Source organism: Podarcis melisellensis, assembly GCF_964234715.1.
Source record: "Podarcis melisellensis genome assembly, chromosome: 8".
NCBI lineage: Eukaryota > Metazoa > Chordata > Lepidosauria > Squamata > Lacertidae > Podarcis > Podarcis melisellensis.
In genome coordinates, this window is record NC_138540.1 from 28,389,594 (window position 1) to 28,409,056 (window position 19,463).

The 19,463-nt window shown below is 47.2% G+C and overlaps 1 protein-coding gene across 7 annotated transcripts in view; it reads right to left on the reverse strand.

Moving 5' to 3' along the window:
- KCNAB2 (potassium voltage-gated channel subfamily A regulatory beta subunit 2) overlaps positions 1–19,463 on the reverse strand; it is a 106,368-nt gene that overhangs the window by 46,683 nt on the left and 40,222 nt on the right. For 4 of the 7 annotated variants that reach the window (XM_081923751.1, XM_081923747.1, XM_081923749.1 and 1 more), the window contains exon 3: positions 17,190–17,231. The exons of 2 other annotated variants lie outside the window; for them this stretch is intronic. In XM_081923751.1, coding sequence (XP_081779877.1) covers positions 17,190–17,231 — 42 coding nt within the window. Of the gene's footprint in view, positions 1–164; positions 398–17,189; positions 17,232–19,463 lie in introns of those variants that run through there. One more of the 7 variants, XM_081923753.1, reaches the window with a different exon arrangement.

A 19,463-nucleotide genomic window follows, 5' to 3' on the forward strand; every position in this document is an offset into this window, starting at 1 on the left:
GAATCCCAGCTTGGGAGAAAGGATGGATAGAAACATTATTACTACTATTTCATTGCACGTGGCCCCTAGAAGCTTGTGAAGTTGTGAGTGAGGTTCTAGGCCTGCAAGAAAAAGTTCCCCACCCTTGGCATGCTGGCTCCCTCGAGAAAGTTGCTGTTGCTTACCTATACTTCATGCCGGTCGTTTGCGCTGTGCACTCATCCAGGGACAGCCCGTGCATCCGCAGGAACTCCTCCCTGATCCTGGCCTGGGCTGCTACCCGGACATCCCTGAGCCTCTGCAGTTCCACTGTGTCCGTCTGCTGGATCTGGTGCAGCCCCCACTCTGAATGGCACCTACTGGCCACGCTCCGGAGGCTCCCGCTGTACGTCATGGACAGCATGATGCTGCCTGACGGGGGGATCTGTGAATTTCCCAGGCGTTAAAGGGAATCATGCTCAGGTGAACAAAACTCGCTTCCTAGCCAAAGGGGCCAAATCAACCTGCCACCGACACTGCAATAGTCTCCCCTAGCTGACCTCCAATTCACATTGCTTTGACTAAGCCGGCCTGCTCTGTTGACCACAGAGTATGCATGCTTCAGAACCAAACTGGGTTCATTATCAGGTGGGAAGGAAAAGGAACCAACTCCAGGCCCCATACAAATAGGAATGGAGTTAAATGCACCAGGGCTGCTGGAAGTTTGCTGCAGGTGTGGTAGGGAACATCTGTGGCACTCCAGATGTTGTAGGAGAACAGCTCCTGTTATCCCTGGTGATGCTTGCTGCAAGGAATGATGGGAGTTGGAGTCCAACATCTGGAGGTTGGCCTAAGCTATCATTTGACAGTACATCTCCAGCAATGGACAACCCAAAGACTCAGATGCTGGGTGCAAAGGCAGAAGAAAGGGTGATTTCTCTCTCCCCTGCCCCGACTTAAATCCTGGAGAGCCGCTGCGAGTCAGTGTAGACAACACTGAGCTAGATGGACCAATTGGTCTCACTCTGTTTAAGGCAGCTTCCTACACAGGACATTGTCCCCAAGATCTGTCTGTTGGTCACTCTGAAGCATGACAAAGAATGTTGGGGACTGCCTTTTCCCAACGAAAGTGTTCTGACTCTTGACTGGCAACAGAGGAATAGTCATCAGCATTGCCAACTTGACCAGAAAAACTATCACGACACCGTGGCCTGCTTTTCACTTTAACAATTACAGGGAGGTCAAATATGGTCACCTGCTACTGCCTGCAGAAACAGCAGCTGTTAAAGGCAGAAGAGCCAAGGGAGGTTAAAGTGTTGGCCACTACGATTGCCGGGCCTTGATTTTGAAAATTTGGACCTGCCTCCCATGCAGGGCTGGATTTAGGTTTGATGAGGCCCTAAGCTACTGAAGGTAATGGGGCCCTTTATATGTCCAGCTGTCCTTTGTCAACAACAAATTGTCACTGTTTTTTTGTGTTGAATATATGCCATATGGTAATTTATGGACCTAATAGGTATCTAAAGCCATTTGCACATGCAGAATGTAGGCACCCAACATATAGAAATGAGCAAACCAGTGATCTTTTAGGGAGCAGGCTAGCAGGCGGGGCCCATTACTTACATCATAGGAGCCTACACAACACAAAACACTGTTGCTGTATGTAGGTTTTATTTTATTTGTTTTTTATTTTATATTTTGGAAATGTCCATCCAGTTTTTTCCCTTTAATTTTTTTGGGGGCCCCCAAGAGAGTGGGACCCTAAGCTATAGCTTATACGTAAATCTGGCACTGCTCCCATGCCAGCCCCTACTCTCCAGGGTAATGTGTATGAGCCAATGCATTTCCCATGGCTGAAAAGTTGCTGGACTGCAACACCCATCATTTCTGACCACCAACCATGCTTGTTGGAGATACACTGGGAAATCAAGGCAAGCTTGCATACTCTTTGACCAACAGAAGTTGTTCAGACCCAAAGATTTCCAGCTCTATCCTCAACAGGTTCACCACACCGACAATGCACCCTTCCATGAACCCAGAAGAGGGTTTTTAAAGGTCACACTGAGCCTGCTGCCTTCATCCAGCATGACATCAGAGTCGCACAGGAACGGCCACTGCGTTCTTAGCAAGCACACACCCATTTTGGGGGATGGATGAGAAAGGGTTGTAGCCAAAAGTCAAGGAGACAGAGCAGGAGGGGGGAAATGAAAGGGGGGGAGGGAGGAGGAAGCACAGGAAAAACAAAACCAAACACAAAGAGCCCCGGAAAGATTCTAAATAGCTTGGCACTATCTACTATGGAATGGAAAAAAGAAGAAGATGAGGAACAGATTCTCAGGGTGAAATGGGTAGATGGCATCAACACAAAATATGAATGATTTAGACAGCTGCTGTGTATGAATGATTAAAATGCAGACCTGAAAACCTCCAAACCTTATTAATATACAACAGATCTCCATCCAACCAGGGAGGGCATGTTAGGGCAAAAAAAAATCTTAATTTCACAAACATGCTCAGGGGGCTGAAAGGGCAGTGATGGACCAGGATTGAGACCTTGGGTTCATAGCAGATAGCTCAATGAAGACGTTGACCCAGTGGGAAAAGGGCAAATTCCATGCTAGATGAATTTCTTAGGAGAAGAACTGAAAATGAAAGCACCACTATCATAATGCCGTTATAGAAATCTATGGTGTGGTGGCATTCCGAATGCTGTTAGATGGGCCACTTGCTTGACTCGGCAGGACTCTTCTTATCTTCATGACAGAGCCTGAGTCCAGACTCCACCTTAAAACCTATTGGAGCATCTTAAATAGCCAAGCTTCACCCAGTGCTTGAGGAACCATGGTCCATCTTCCCTCCCAAGGGATGAACCTTCACAGACAGAGACCACCTACTTCCAAGCACCAGGTGGGAGGGGTGGCTAACACCCCAGAGGACGGGATCACACTTCAAAACGACCTTGACAGATTAGAGAACTGGGCCAAAACAAACAAGATGAATTTTAACAGGGAGAAATGTAAAGTATTGCACTTGGGCAAAAAAAATGAGAGGCACAAATACAAGATGGGTGACATCTGGCTTGAGAGCAGTACATGTGAAAAGGATCTAGGAGTCTTGGTTGACCACAAACTTGACATGAGCCAACAGTGTGGCGCGGCAGCTAAAAAAGCCAATGCAATTCTGGGCTGCATCAGTAGGAGTATAGCATCTAGATCAAGGGAAGTAATAGTGCCACTGTATTCTGCTCTGGTCAGACCTCACCTGGAGTACTGTGTCCAGTTCTGGGCACCACAGTTCAAGAAGGACACTGACAAACTGGAACATGTCCAGAGAAGGGCAACCAAAATGGTCAAAGGCCTGGTAACGATGCCCTATGAGGAATGGCTAAGGGAGCTGGGCATGTTTAGCCTGGAGAAGAGGAGGTTAAGGGGTGATATGATAGCCATGTTCAAATATATAAAAGAATGTCACATAGAGGAGGGAGAAAGGTTGTTTTCTGCTGCTCCAGAGAAGCGGACACGGAGCAATGGATCCAAACTACAAGAAAGAAGATTCCACCTAAACATTAGGAAGAACTTCCTGACAGTATGAGCTGTTCGACAGTGGAATTTGCTGCCAAGGAGTGTGGTGGAGTCTCCTTCTATGGAGGTCTTTAAGCAGAGGCTTGACAACCATATGTCAGGAGTGCTCTGATGGTGTTTCCTGCTTGGCAGGGGGTTGGACTCGATGGCCCTTGTGGTCTCTTCCAACTCTATGATTCTATGCTTGCGATGAAACAGAGGGGACCTTCTTTGCTTCTTAGAAGATGCATGCATGGGATCTCAGCTGCTTCATCCTGCCTGCCCTGCAGGTGCTTGCTTCCTGCAGGTTTCATAGGTCAGGGATGGGGATCCTGTGGTCTTTCAGCTGTTAATGGGCTCCACTTCCCAGTCCCAGCAAGACCTGGAGGGCTACTGGTTCCTCAACCCTGCTGTAAATGGATGTCTTCTCGCTCAACTGAGAAGGCTACATTTTCAAGAAAGAAGCTCTCATAATCTCTCTGCACCAACCTTGGTGCTGCATTCCTCTACCCAAGCCAAGCTTTTCAGCTGCAGTGGATCCTGCCAGGCGGCTCAGACCTTCAGCTGGGGCTGATCCAGGAAACATCTGCCCTCAACAGACATCAGGGCACAGGGTTTCTCTCTTCACTGCATCTGCCTAAGATGTCTTGCTGGCTGCCCCAGACCACCAATGGTGGGAGAGGGCACCAGAAACATTTATGGAGCTCTGGGTGCATTTTGCATTTCTCCAAGCAAGGAGATGGGGAAAGAGCGTGACCACACATGTGGTGGTTTGTGCGGTAACCTCTGTCGTGAACTTGTGGTGCTCAGATTATAGTGGACTTGAGCTCTTTACCACCATAGCTACTGCTTTTAAAAGCCAATAGGAGCACGGTTCAACTAAATTGCTCCCTGAAATCTAGCTCTCTGGTAGAGCAACTGCTTTGCACGCACAAAGTTCTAGGTTCAATCTCCAATGGCATCTCCAGGTAGGAAAGATGACCTTGCCTAAAACTCTAGAGAGCCTTTGCAGCTAGTCACGTGTCTAGTGTTTCCCAAATTTGGGTCTCCAGCTGTTTTTGGACTACAAATCCCATCATCCCTAGCTAGCAGGATCAGCTAGGGATCCCTAGCTAGTCAGGGATGATGGGAATTGTAGTTCAAAAACAAATGGAGACCCGAGTTTGGGAAACACTGGTGTAGACAATAACAAGCGAGGTGGAGTATTGGTCTGGCTCAGCATGAGGCAGCTTTTTAAGGATGGAGGGAGGAGAGATGAAACAGAGAAGGGGGCTCTGTTCAGAAAAGGCCAGCCAAAATGATCAAGGAGGGGATGGAATGACTCCCCTGTGATGAAAGGATGCAGCGTTCTGAACTCTGGAGAAAATGCGAATAAGAGACTGCATGGTAGGAGCTTATGAAATAATGCATGGCATGGAGAAAGTGGACAGAGGAAAGATTTTCTTTCTCTCTCATAACACAGGAATCTGTGGACAACCAATGTAGCTGAATGTCAGGAGATTCGGGACAGATACTCAGCACAGAGTTAAACTACAGAACTCATTCCCAGAGGAGGCAGGGGTGGCCATTGACTTGGATGGCTTTAAAAGAGAAGTGGGCAAAAAAAGAGAGAGTTGGGGCTGGTCACTGTACTGAACTAAATGGACCAAATGATCTGACTCAGTATAAGACAACACCCTTGGTTCCTGCAACTTATGTCCACTGTCAATTAGACAGTGCATCTGGACAATAATATTAGTTGTTATTATTATATAAAATATTATATTATAATATTAGTTGTTATTATTATAATAATATTAGTGGAAGACAGGAGTGCCTGGTCCATGGGGTAACAAAGAGTTGGACACGACTAAACAACAACAACAATTAGTTATATATCTATATATTAATGTATGGAAATGTAACTGATTATATTTGTCGTATTATACCATACCTTTCTTTCTTATTTTATTTTCTACACTTTTTTCCTCCTCGTTTTCTTTGTTCTTTCAGCCCTTTATTTTCTGTTACTGAAATTCATTTAATCATCATCTTAGATCCACGGTCATTCACATTATTATTAGTTTGAATAATATTTTGATTCCAATTATTATTAAGGTGATTTTTAACTGTAGGAGGTTAAGTCCATTGCATGGGGACACTGTGTGTGTGTGTGTGTGTGTGTGAGAGAGAGAGAGAGAGAGAGAGAGAGAGAGAGAGAAGGGACAAATGACTGGAAGGAAATGTCCCTTTCTGTCCATTTCCTTCCCCATTCCTTTGTTCAGGGATAACAAAGCCCCTTCGCTGCACCAGAGGCACTGTGCAAATTTTGTCACACTGAACCTTGGAAAGACCAGCCAATGGGCATCCCTGGCCCCCATGAAAAGGGGATGCTGTGGGCTTGATCAATACCCATTACGCTTCAAGAGGAATGAAGGATCCCCGCGAAATTTCATTTCCAATCAATTGCACTGAAATCCTCTAGTTCAGGATGATAAAGGCAGCACTCGAGGCTATTAGAGTAGCTGAGACTGCAGCTTTTAAGGGGATCATTGATAACAGCAAGGGAACCCGCCCTCTTTCTATAGTCTGATTCTTTGGTCCCAAGTGGGGTGGATGGCGAGAGGTTGCTCTATCCACAGTTCCTCTGTAATGCAATCTGGGGAGGGCTGGAGATATTGCAAGTGGTGTGCCCCCACCTCAGCAGCCCAGGATACAGAAATGTTGGACCCGTTTGTGGCTCATGGTCTGGCTTGCTGATCCAAACAGCCTCTAAGACAGGGTGGAGTGGGGGTCATGTTCCTGCATTTCAGGGGGCTGGATTGGATTACCTTTGGGGGTCCCTTCCAACTCCACAATTCTATTCTTCTATCTGTGGCCCTCCAGCGGTTGTTGGGCTCCAGGTCCCATCGGCCAGCATGATGGCCAATTGTCAGGGATGAAGGGAATTGGTGTCTATCAACCACAGATATTCTTCACTGATGCTCTAAGCCAGCATCCCTCAAAGCTATGATAGCTGAGGCACTGAAATGAAAGCTGGGGGCATGTTTAAAAAGGTAAAGGGAGCCCTGACCATTAGGTCCAGTCGTGACCGACTCTGGGGTTGCAGCGCTCATCTCGCTTTACAGGCCAAGGGAGCCGGCGTACAGCTTCCAGGTCATGTGGCCAGCATTACTAAACCGCTTCTGGCGAACCAGAGCAGTGCACGGAAATGCCGTTTACCTTCCCGCTGGAGTGGTACTTATTTATCTACTTGCACTTTGACGTGCTTTTGAACTGCTAGGTGGGCAGGAGCTGGGACAGAGCAACGGGAGCTCACCCCGTCGCAGGGATTCGAACCACCGACCTTCTGATCGGCAAGTCCTAGGCTCTGTGGTTTAACCCACAGCACCACCCACATCCCGGGGGCATGTTTACAGGGGAAGTAAATCTCACTAGGTGCAAAGGGGCTTGCTCCTGGATAAGCGCAGCGGGTAGTGGAAGCGGCTCCATCAGGGCAAATCAGAGAGTCAATGTGTTATAGCAATGAAAAGTTACAGACCAAGACTTGCTTGGACATGAATCTCACCGGGAGACCTTGGACCAATCACTGCCCCTCAGTCTAACCTACCTCACAGGGTTGTCGTAAGCAGGGGGAGAACCGTGTGTGCCACCTTGAGCTCCTTGGAGGGGAAAAGGGTGGGAATATAAATAAATAAATCAGCCCCCAGCTGGGAAAGCAGCTCTAGGCTGCAACAATTAGCTGATAAATTGATTAGCTAAAATCCTCTGGATCATTGAAGCTTAATGTGGGAGGATTCCAGACAGATAAAAGAAAGGACTTTTCCGTGCAGAAAATTCTTCCTAAGGTCTAGTTGGAATCTCCTTTCTTGTCATTTGAATCCGTTGGTTTGGGTTCTACCCACAAGAAAACAAGCTTGCTCCATCTTCTATGTGACAGCTCTTTAGATATTTTAAGGTGGCTCTCCTATCACCCCCCCCCCGTTTCCTCTCCTTGGGGCAAAACATTCCAGGCTGCACACATTCCAGCCCGCCAATATCCTCCTTAGACGTGGTGCCCAGAACTGGACACAGTATTTCAAGTGGGGTCTCTGCCTGCCCCCTTGGTTATTTACACACAAGCGTCTGGGAGGATCAGAGTGCATATTGGACAAGGGTTGGTATTCTGCAGCCTTAGAGTTGCATGCAGCCCTTACCCTAATTTCAAAAGCGCTTTGCAAGCAATCAGCTGTAGACTTCTGGAGAGGGGGGGAGTGAGTATCAGAGAGAGAAAGAAAGGGGAACGGAAGAATGGGAAGAAAGCTGGCCCCACCTACTGCTTATATATGGCCTGCTATAGAACATTCCCAAGAGAATATGGTCATTAGCAGGAAAAATGTTACCCACCCCTGGTATAGAGCCTGTGTAGTGGGCATGCAGCAAAATGTGCTAGTTGGTGCATGTTTAGACTGACTAATCTAGACTATCTGTGTCCATTTTTGGGCATCACAGATGTGGAAGGTGTGCTGAGAAGGGTGACCATGTTCTGGAAACCAAGCCTTTTGAGGAACAGTTGACGGAGTTGGGTATGTTTAGCCTGGAGAAGACTGGGGGGTGATACAAGACCCATCGTCAAATATCCAAAGGGTTGTTACAAAGATGGGGAAATCCTATTTCTTAGGACCCGAACCAATGGATTCAATTTACAAGAAAGGAGATTCCGACTAATCTTTAGGAAGAATTCTGTGATGGATGTAGTTTTTTAGCTTTTTTCATTATTATTATTAAGGAATTTTCTTTTGTAATTTTGGTGTCTATATTTATTTGAATTTGTTTAAAGCAAAATTAAAGTATTAAAAATAAAAATAAAAAAAGGAAAGAGCCGTTTGGCAGTGGAATGGACTCCTGCAGAAAGTGGTGGATTCTCCTTCCATGGAAGTTTCTAAACAGAAGCTGGATGAATCTTTAGCTGTGATTCTTGCATTGCAGGGGGGTTGGAATAGATCTGAGGTCACTTTCAACTCTACAATTCTAAGAGTCTGTAAGGGAGATTTGGGAGTGCAATGGAAGCTCTTCCTTCAAGAAGCTCAAAGTGGTAAAATTATCCTCATAGCAACCTTCAAAGCTAAATTAAGTTGAGACCCTAAGCTTCCAGGGGCCAACCAATAAGATTCAACTCCAGGCAGGGTTCAAGTACCCTGCTTTCTCCAGCCTAATACTCTGGCCATTCACTTATGCTCATTTTTCTTAAAACTCTCAAGCACATCAACTCCTAGGTATGCAACCAACCTTGCATATGCGGTCAAAGGTTTATGGGCATTCTGGGCAATCCTTCAGGAATGGTAAGTGTGCGGCATAGCAGGGTTTATTAATTAAATTAAAATAATATGCAGAAAGGGAAGGAAAATGACGCATAGCCACATAATGCACAAACAGAAAATTCAAGGGAAATCAACCTCAGATCTGAAAATAACATACCATTTTCACACAGAGACATTCCTGGACCACATAGAATACCGTACTTAAAAGAAATTAAATACAGGAAGGAATTAGGAGTGAATTCCTACAGCCTCAGCCATTTCTGGGATTTGAAACCAGTATCTTCTGGTTGCTTTCTTCCTTTTCTAAAATCAAAACTCACCGCTGCCCTGAAACAACAATAGCCGCCTGATTCTGTAAGGGTTCAATCCTGCGCACGCTTGCTAACAAGCAAATCCCATTGAACTCAGGAGTTTATTTCCGTGTTTTAACCTTCAGGCTGGGAAAAGCGAACGGAACCATCCCATCTACAATGGAGGTCGGTTGGAGTTCACCACAGCTCTCTGCCCTTGCTAGAACCTGTCTCACCATACAATGCAAAAAATAAAATAAAAATCCAACCATCGCTGAAATCTCTCATCTTTCCTCAAATTCCAAACATCTCATACTTATCAAAAAACAAAAACAAACACACCACCCAAGTTTTGCATCCCTATCCCCGAAATTTAAATAACCGCAAAACTTCCTGGAGAAGATGCCCTGATGTCAAGCGGAGAAAGATGGAGAATCACCTGGGGGGAACCGTCTGTCTCTGAATAGATGCTGGGTGGTCAAAACTCTAAAGGAAGAGGCAGCCACCCTTTTCCCCACCAACAAAGGCTTCCTCGCCATCAAGACCCCAGGATTCCTAGCCTCTCTCCTGCGAAACAGTGAAATCTCCAACAAGCCTTGCCCTCGCTCTGGTCCCGATCGCTCCGGTGTCCGCCCAAACTCACCCGGTTTCTCGGAATCCTGCTCATTAAATAAAAGTTCTAGCTCGTTAGGTTTTGCACGGAGGGCTCTTAACGAGCGCACAGGCGTGGCTTTCATTAGGGGAGTGTCGACGCCAGCCGTCAAGAGCTATCCTGGACTGAGGCAGGTCCCTCCAGAGTCAAAGATGTTTAGCAGCAGATCCATTAAGGCCTATTAAGGATCTCTCTCCCACCCCGCCCCACCTCCCCTTTACCAAACGGGAGCTAAATTATTCAGGATCCTCTCGTTCTAAAAGCATTTGGGGAAAGCAGCCGATTGATGAGGACTGGCGTCCATCACTCACTTCTTCTCGGTGCAAACCTGTCAGGTGCAGAGAGAAGGTGCCTTCCAGGCCTCAGATGCTGTCACAGTGGCGATGGAGGCAGAGAGACTGGTTGATGGATGGCTTGGGATGGGCCAGAAGTCTCTCTCCCTGCTCCTGGTAGAGCCAGAAGTCAGGAGCAGCTTTGCCAAGGATGGGATGGATCCCTTTCCTTGGCAAACCACAGTATGAAGCGAAGGTCACCTTGGCTAAAAGAAGCAGCAGCAAACTTTGGCCCTAGTCAAACTCAACCTTCTTGTTGCAGTGGAGAGGCAAATTTCCTAAGCAGAAAATGCACAAAATGGTTTCAGCAGGGACAAATGCAAGGTTTTCCACTTGAGAGAGGGATAATCAGGTGCACAAATATAGGATGGGGGATGCCTGGCTTGACACGTGAAAAGGATTCAGGGGTCTTGGTAGACCACAAGGCTAACATGGGTCAACAGTGTGGTGAAGCGTGTGCAATTCTAGGCTGCATCAATGGAAGCATACTGTCCAGATTAAAGGAATAGAACCCTCTCTCTTCCGCCTCGGCCAGACCCCACCTGGAGTCACTGCGGAAGCCTGCTGGCGACCAGGACTTCTGGAAAGTATTCTGTTTGCCCAGAAAATGCACTGCAATGCTTTCCTTTTTTGGCAGAGAGAGATAGTCCCTCGGGTACAGATCTTGGAATTAAGGCACACCCTGGCTCATCCCCCACATACCCAAATTTATGGCCTAGGTCGAAATGTTAAGCCAGGGGTAGGCAACCTAAGGCCCAATCGTCTTCTCAATCCGGCCCACGGACAGTCTGGGAATCAGCATGTTTTTACATGAGGAGAATGTGTCCTTTTATTTAAAATTCATCTCTGGGTTATTTTGGGGGCCTGCCTGGTGTTTTTACATGAGTAGAATGTGTGCTATTATTTAAAATGCACCTCTGGGTTATTTGTGGGACATAGGAATTCGTTCATTTTTTTCCCCAAAATATAGTCCGGCCCACCACATGGTCTGAAGGACGGTGAACCGGCCCACAGCTGAAAAAGGTTGCTGACCCCTGTGTTAAGCTATGTGTCGTCAAGTGACAGTTGATAACAATGGGCGGTATTTACCTCCTATCTTAGAAATCGATTTTGAATGTCACACTGCGGTGTGACCAAGGGGTCATAGAAAATAGGGGTGTCACCAGAGGTCAAGAAGATGGTTTATAAACCCAAGGGCAAGCCTGTTCCTTTATCATATAAAAACTTGGTTTGTTCCCCTGGGAAGAAGCAAGGAGCTATTTTGGAGGAGCAATGGACAAGCTCTCCCATGAGATTTTCCACCTCCCACTAAAATAATCCTAGCCCTGTAACATACACCCCCTACAAAAACTGCCTCCATATATTCATTGCATTAACTCATCTATAGGGTGAGAGGTATTACCTGGAGATGCCAGTATTGAACCAGGGACCTTCTGCACATGATGCAGGTAATAGGTCACTGATATAAGTGAAGTAGGAAGATGTCTCTCGTGAAGCCAGGCTATTGGTCCATCTACACCGACTGGTAGAGGCTCTCTAGGGTGGTAGAGCAGCGTTCTCCTGAAACCTGGCCTCCAATTCATCAAAAATGCCCCCTCCCTCAAACAGAAAACCCCAGAGGCTTCCATTTCTCTGGCTTTAATGAGCTCTGGCATGGGAATAGCAACGGTGGTGGATTCTGCGGGAATGAGAGCACCACCCATTTTTGTCCTCCCTTTTGTTTTATTTTTTTTAAAGCAATGTCCTTCCTTGTTGCATTTCTCATCATAAAGCAACACTCTGTGTTCTTAAGGGGAGCGCCATAGCTCAGACGGTAGAGTCCTTGCTTTGCATGCAGAATGTCGCAGGTTCAATCATAGAGGGGACCACAATGGTCCTCTAGCTCAATCCCCTGCAATGCAGGAATCTTTCACACCATGTGGGGCTCGAGTGCATGGCTCTGAGATGAAATGCCTGCCATCCCCACTAAAAGTGCACCAATAAATAAATAAATCTGCTGGTTGCAAAAGGTGCCAGGCCATGTACAGAGGGCCCCCTGGATTCTACTTGTGAGCCTGGGCAGAACTAGCACCACAAACAGCTCAAAGGTCCGCAGAGAAATCAGGAAGGAAAGGAACGATATTGAATGCAATTAAGACAATTGTTTTAAGAAGCAGAGAGAGAGAGAGAGAAATTTTTCTGCTAGGCAAATCACATGCATATTTGCTTTTTAAATATTTGCTGATCTTAGCTGTGCATTAGTGATCATTGTTTTATGCTGTTTGGTGCCCACCTCTTAAGATACTTTTCCAGTTGAGCAGTTCATGATTTCCGCCCCTCCCCAAACAAAACACTAAGTGGTATTCCTGTGAGTGGGAGGGTTTTCAGCACCGGGGAGAGGAGCAGGGGGGCTTTGTGTGCAGAGACCCCTGGTAGCCAGACTCCATTAGGTCAGCCAGTGGCACATTCCCGAGCAGCGATCCCGTTAATGCAGAGATTTCCGAGGCTAAGTGGCTGCTCTACTCTCGAAGCTCAGAACGAGGCTGTTTCGCCTTTTATCCCTCTCTTAATGCATTTTCCCCGATTAACAGGGACTGGACGGCCTCCCAGACTCGCTCTGGGGAAAAGCTAATTGGTCTGGATTTTGCCAACACATCAGCACCGACGCACATTGCGCCCCCCCTTGCCAGAGGAGCCGCGTCGGGTGGTTGCTGGCGGCGAGGACTCCGGATATCCAATTATCTCAAGGCCCCCCAAATGCTGCTGCCTCACTGAAAGCAACAACCACGGGCAACTCTCTTGAAAGGTGGGAGATGATGCAAACAGACCCTTGCTCGGCCTGAGAGCTTGGAGCGCTGCCTGCTGGCCCTGGGAGGGGTTGCAAAAGGATCTCACCTGATGCAAAAATTGTTTCGAGGTTCCAGCAGGAGCCAGCAAGGACACATTTTCTGCATGCAGTTCTTAAGTTTATAAAATGATGCATGACACAGAGGAAGTGGGTGGGGGGGCAGTTTTTCTCCCTCTCTCCTCACACCAAAACTTGTGAACATCCAATGACGCTGGATGTTAGAAGAAGCAGGACAGATAAGAGAAATCCCTTCTTCGCAAGGAGCAGAACTAAACTGTGGAACTCCCTCCCACAGGAGGCCACGACATCCACCCACTTGGATGGCTTTAAATGAGGATTTGACAAATTCATGGAGGAGAGGGCCATTGAGGGCTACTAGACATGATGGCTCTGCCCTGTCTCCACTGTCAGAGGTAGCAATGCTTCTGAATACCAGTTACTGGCAGAGAACAAGGTGGGAGAGTTGCTCAGGTCCTGCTTGGGGCATCTGGTTGGCCACTGTGAGAACAGGATGCTGGACCAGAAGGGCTATTCAATTGCCTTGGTACAGCAGGCTCTTTAGCTGCTCTTATGCAGAAGACCCCGAGTTCGAATCCTGGAAAGGATCAGCGGGCAGGCAACAATACTGGACAGCCTGATGCAGGATGCTTTTAATGTCCACCCCTCTCTATGACTCTCAGCTTACCCAAAGCCGCCTCCTCTCTTAACTCTGTGTATACACATTACCACTTACTCCTGCTCTGCCACGCTTCTGCTACTGGCGTTTGAAGCTGAGTATGTATGACCCTAACTACAACCCAGAAGCATCCTGTGGCTCCTGGATGAATGCTCCTGCTGGATGAGCTATACCACAAGCCAGCTTTCCCCTATCCAAAAACAGAAGCTGCACTTATGCCGAGGTGTGTACGGTTTCGGGAGGCCATTGCACATGCTCAGTCGATAGCTTTGGCGACTTAAGAAATTTGGTGCAGGGAAACAAAGCAGGTGAAGGTCATTGGGTTGCTCCCGCTATAGTCTGTCCAGCAATGTAGGATGCAGCTTGAAATGCAGCAAGGGGAGGATGATGTTCTAATGTCTAAAGGTAAAGGTAAAGGTACCCCTGCCCGTACGGGCCAGTCTTGACAGACTCTAGGGTTGTGCGCTCATCTCACTCTAGAGGCTGGGAGCCAGCGCTGTCCGGAGACACTTCCGGGTCACGTGGCCAGCGTGACAAGCTGCATCTGCCAAACCAGAGCAGCGCACGGAAACGCCGTTTACCTTCCCGCTAGTAAGCGGTCCCTATTTATCTACTTGCACCCGAGGGTGCTTTCGAACTGCTAGGTTGGCAGGCGCTGGGACCGAGCGACTGGAGCGCACCCCGCCGCGGGGATTCGAACTGCCGACCTTTCGATCACCCGCCACCCGCGTCCCATATGTCTATGTAGCCCCAAAGTAACCCAAGTCCTTGTTCCTCCAGCACCCTCCTAGAACACCAACATGGCAACCACAATTCTTCCTTCAAACATCCACTGTTTCCACCCAAGCAGGGATAGGGAACCGGGTTGTTGCATTACAACTCCCAGCACACCTGACCCTCGGCCATGCTGGCAGGGTCCCCATCTCTGGGTAAAGCCCTTAATCCTTGACAGGATCAAGGGGTTTATCCCCAACCTGAAGCAAAGCCCAATGACTGTAATTGCCGTGGGGCAGGGAAACACCCCCCCCCCGCGCTTCTTGTGCTTATGTTACTCTAGCATGTTACTCAGCATGACTAAACTGCTTCTGGTGCAACAGAACACCGCGAAGGAAACCAGAGCGCACGAAAACGCCGTTTACATTCCCGCTGGAGCGGTACCTATTTATCTACTCGCACTGACATGCTTCTGAACTGCTAGGTTGGCAGGAGTAGGGAGCGAGCAACGGGAGCTCACACCACCATGGGGATTCGAACCACCGACCTTCTGATCGGCAAGCCCAAGAAGGCTCAATGGTTTAGACCATGGTGCCTCCCGCGTCCCAGCACCCTCTACCCTATTCCATAAAAAAGCATTATTCAAAATAGTTGTTTGCACAATCAGCTGCAGAAGATATCACCACAGTTAAATTCAAAGCGGTAACAATTCATTACACTTCTCTTCAAAATCCAGTAGAAACTATTTAGTTTAATTAATTCACCGGAACTGGTAAACTTGATCCAGTGATACCAGCTTTTCAAAGTCTGATAGACATATACATCCCAGAGCCCCCATGGCTGCCCCTTTCCCTCATTCAACTTGTTTTTATTATTGCTTTTTAGCCAACCTGAGCCCGGCCTTGGCTGGGGAGGGAGGGGTATAAATAAAAATTATTATTATTATTAAGTATTATTAGCGTTCCCCAGGTAATCCCCCCCCAGGGGCATTGCAGCCTACTTTGGGAACCATTGGTGCATATAATAACTAATCATGTTGCATTTGCTCACAGTCAACTGTGAAGCCCCACTGCCCCATCTCCCTCCTGTCGCTGCTGATATTTAAACTGCAGCATCCTTGATGCAGGGACCTTTGCACTCCTGTTTGGGGGTTGTTCCGAAAAGTCTCAGGCACAAGGACGCTATATTAAATAAGATTATTTTAAAATACGAAACAAGGAGGCAAAAGTGTAAGTGCCAGGAAACAGCAGGAAAGAAAGTTTTTCTAAGATACTGGACAAGTAGAAACCTGATCATTTGACAGGCTATTTGACTCAGCATCATGCAATATCAGTTGGCATTCATCTAAGTTAACACCAAGCTGGAGACACTCAAGGGTCAATGTAGAGTTGCATTAAATATCTTGTTGCATTCAACATGCTCATTTTCCCCCGATGCAAATAGCAGCTCCAGGAGAGGAGGGTTTATCAGGCTTAGATTCCCCTGCCCACCAGTTACGATCCTGTCCAAAGGCCCCATGTGGCAGCTATTTCCATTTTAAAAATATTTTTTAAATGGACAATAAATGTAAAAGCGCATTTCACATCATGCAACATGGCCTTTGAGCCAACTGAAACAAACCAATCCATCAATAATCAGTTTAAACCATACTTTATGGGTTTAAAACACACCTAAAGTGCTGGACGGGAGTCACCCTATCCTACAGCAGCAGAGCAGACAAAGTCCTTTACACGTGCAGATTCAGTTTCCCCTTCAAATTTGCAGTACACTTTGTCCTCACTCAGGTAAGCTAAACCAAGGCATTGCAGTAGGCAAGCAAACTGTCAGGCTCCCAGAGAGGAGATTGCAGCCACCTTTCTCCCCGCAGAATGTTTTTGCTGCTATGCTACACTGAGTTAAGTTGTGGTTTGGCTTAGCACATTGTCCAAATCTGGGCTCGTGGTTTTAGCTCTCTCAGCCAGACCTGAGCTGCAAACCATAGGGCAAACTTTGCTTACTAGCTTGTGGTTTGTCTGGAGGAAGCAAAACTATGAGCCAGGGTTCAGGAGGGCTGTGTGGTTGCCTGGTACTTGTTTGCAAATTGGCACCTAACGTTTTCTTCCTTTGGGTGAAAAGGGTGATGCCGGCCACCCTACTTTGAGGACCTGGACACATTCTAAGCAGACAATACACTATTTACATCTCTAAATAGCTGCCACCTTTGAGAGCAGGTTTTCCTTAAGAATGGCTGCCAACTTGATTGGTCGAGCATTTTCCCGGGGAAACCAAGACCCCAACCACCACCACTCCTTGGCACTGGTACAAATTTATTTATTTACTTATTCCTTTATCTACTTGTTGAATTTGTATACTGCCCTATACCCCACAGGTCTCAGGGCAGTTCACAAGATAAAATATAACATACATAATAAAAATATAGACAAGAACAAGAACAACCCGATAATCAGATCCACATTGAAGTGAAGAGACCATCAGGAATATAAATCAAAGAGAGAGCCAGTTTGCCTCTGAAGGATGAGCAGACACAGCATCAAAAGAGGCCCTCCAAGATGATTACGCCATCCTTGGAGCCATACAAGCAGGTATTTTGGGAATATTTCGGTACACCCCTCAAAATACTGTAAAAAATAAGTTTGCAACATCATTTCCCTGATCATTTCACAACTGGGTAGTAGCAGGCATTCAAAGAGGACCATTATTTTCCTCTCCCTCCGAAAAGAAAATGGAGATGTGGTGATGAAAGATACACCTGTTGCATTTCTGCCTCCGACACAGCAGGTGGAAGAGCGACTCTGGGCGGTGGAGGGAGAGATTTGAAGTTAACCACAATGAACCAACAGCTACCTGTCCACAGACACCTTGACTCAGGTGCATTGAGAAAAGAAACGCTGGTGCCATTACCTGTAAAATTGGAGCTGTCTTTTGGGACTCCCGTAGCGAGCACTTCCGAAAGCAGAAGGGAGAGAAAGAAGAAAAGATCCACAAGTCACAGTAAAAAGAAAACAGCGCGCGCACACAAACACAAAGTAGACCTCTCTGGGATCCCAGTCAAAGATTCATTGCTTATTTACTTCCTCTCTCTGTTAGGGTCCTGCTTGTCTACTTCTTTGTTACAACGGCGCCACCAAGTGGAAGAGGTTTGCACTTCCCTGTAAATTTGACTTTGCAAATCTTTACGTTTGCAGAGATCGTCATTCCAGCGCGTGTTTGCTGCTCGCCTGCACAGGGTCTTGGACCTAACTGCACGGAGGGCAGGGAGGAGGGACCTGTGTAGGAAGGGCAGTTGGCACAAGTTGCACAGCAAACCAAAGAGAGGGGTTTTCACACCCAGCTCCCAGGTTTTTGACATAGGAGCGCTAGGAAATCTTGTCCAAACAAACAGCCAGCAAAAAGTGAGAAGTGGGCAAACTTCGCTGCAGGAAAAATTCAGCACAGGTGTAAATCTTATCAGCACACCTGCTTGCATTCACCCCTAGTCGGCTTCGCTTCTCACTTTAGGACAGTGATGGCCAAACTTGGCTCTCCAGCTGTTTTGGGACTACAATTCCCATCATCCCTGACCACTGGTCCTGTTAGCTAGGGATGATGGGAGTTGTAGTCCAAAAACAGCTGGCGGGCCAAGTTTAGCCATCACTGCTTTAGGAAGAAGTTTCTGTTGGCAAGAACTGCTCTGCAGTGGAACAGATGACCACAGAAGGCGGGGGACTCTCCTCTGTTGGAGGTTTTTAAGCACAGGTTGGATGGCCATCTGTCAGGGATTCTTTGCTGTATGGCAGAGTGGGCTGACTAGATGGGGGTGCCTTCCAACTCTACAATTCTACTATCCTTCCCCTCTCTTCTGTTTTCTGCCAGCAAACTTCAGATGGTAAGATCCTAGGAGCACAGAGAGGATGCCCACAAAGGAGTTTTAAGGATGCTCCACCCTTTAAGTATTCTGGTATGTTGCATTCCCCTCAACACACACTTGGTCCTCTTATGTGGACTGGAATTGAACAGAGGGGCTGGGGTGGGGAATAGATCCCGAAGTCTACAAAAGATTGCATGATGCAGGGGAATCCCTTTAGCACCACCTTTCACTTCTGCCAGAAGTATTCAGAAACCCCGTCAGCATTTCAGACAGTAAACAGCACTTTCAGCTTCCTGAAGAAGCTCTGTCAATAATGACCACTCCCTCCACTGGCAATCTCAGGTGGTGAGTGCAGAAAGAAGTAGAGTCAAAAACAGGGCAACTGAGAAACAAGAGCTTCCACAGGGGAACCCTTCTTCCCCGTTCGGTTTCCAGGGAAGCCCCAAGCCACAGCTTTGGCACCACCACAGAAGAGGACATGCCTCTGTGTCCAGCATCAGCCAATCGCCTCCTTCCCACCTTAGTCTCTTGTTCCCCATCCTGGGATGATGGGACATCCAGCCAGGTGATGTGGAAAAAGGCCCACCTGTTTGTATCTATGGCAACCTCTTTGGACATGTAAATGGAAGCACTTAACTGGCCAACCAAGGCTATTACCTTAACAAAGGAAGCGATCTGACTGGGTCACCAGCTTCCTCTTGTAGATTCTAACAGCACAGTAACAGGATCACAGCTTTGGAAGGGATCCACAGGTATCATCCACACTGCCCCCACCTCCAAACTTCTAACAATACATTTCCAAGTCTGGTTCCCAGTTTGCCAATCATGGTTTGCAAGGTCTCAACATTCCCACTGACCTACGACCCTATGTTACTCAAAAGTTTGCATGCTGTGCAAGATGATTCGGTTCAACGTGCACATTTAATGGAGCAATTTTGTTCGAAATGAAGGAGCTTGTGGAACAATAGCCTACGATCCTTGTCAACATTTGGCAGAAGCATTATCCAATATCCAACTATGATGAAAAAGAAAGCTGGTGGGCGGCCCTTAATTCACATCCAGGGCCAATGGCTGTCAGAATTAGAGCTGGGTTGCTGGGGAGAAGTTCAGAAATCAATGGAATGACATTAAGAACCAATGGAGATTTTTCTACATATATGGTGTCCTTGTTCTGGGATGACAACATTTTGGATTAAAGTTCTTAAGGTTATTTAAAAGAAGAAAAAAGCTCTAAGTAATGTATTTTTAGACCCAGAGGCAGTTTTGACCAACTTTCTGAACTTGCGGGGAAGCATATACCCACACTCATAATGTGCCTAGTTTCTGTG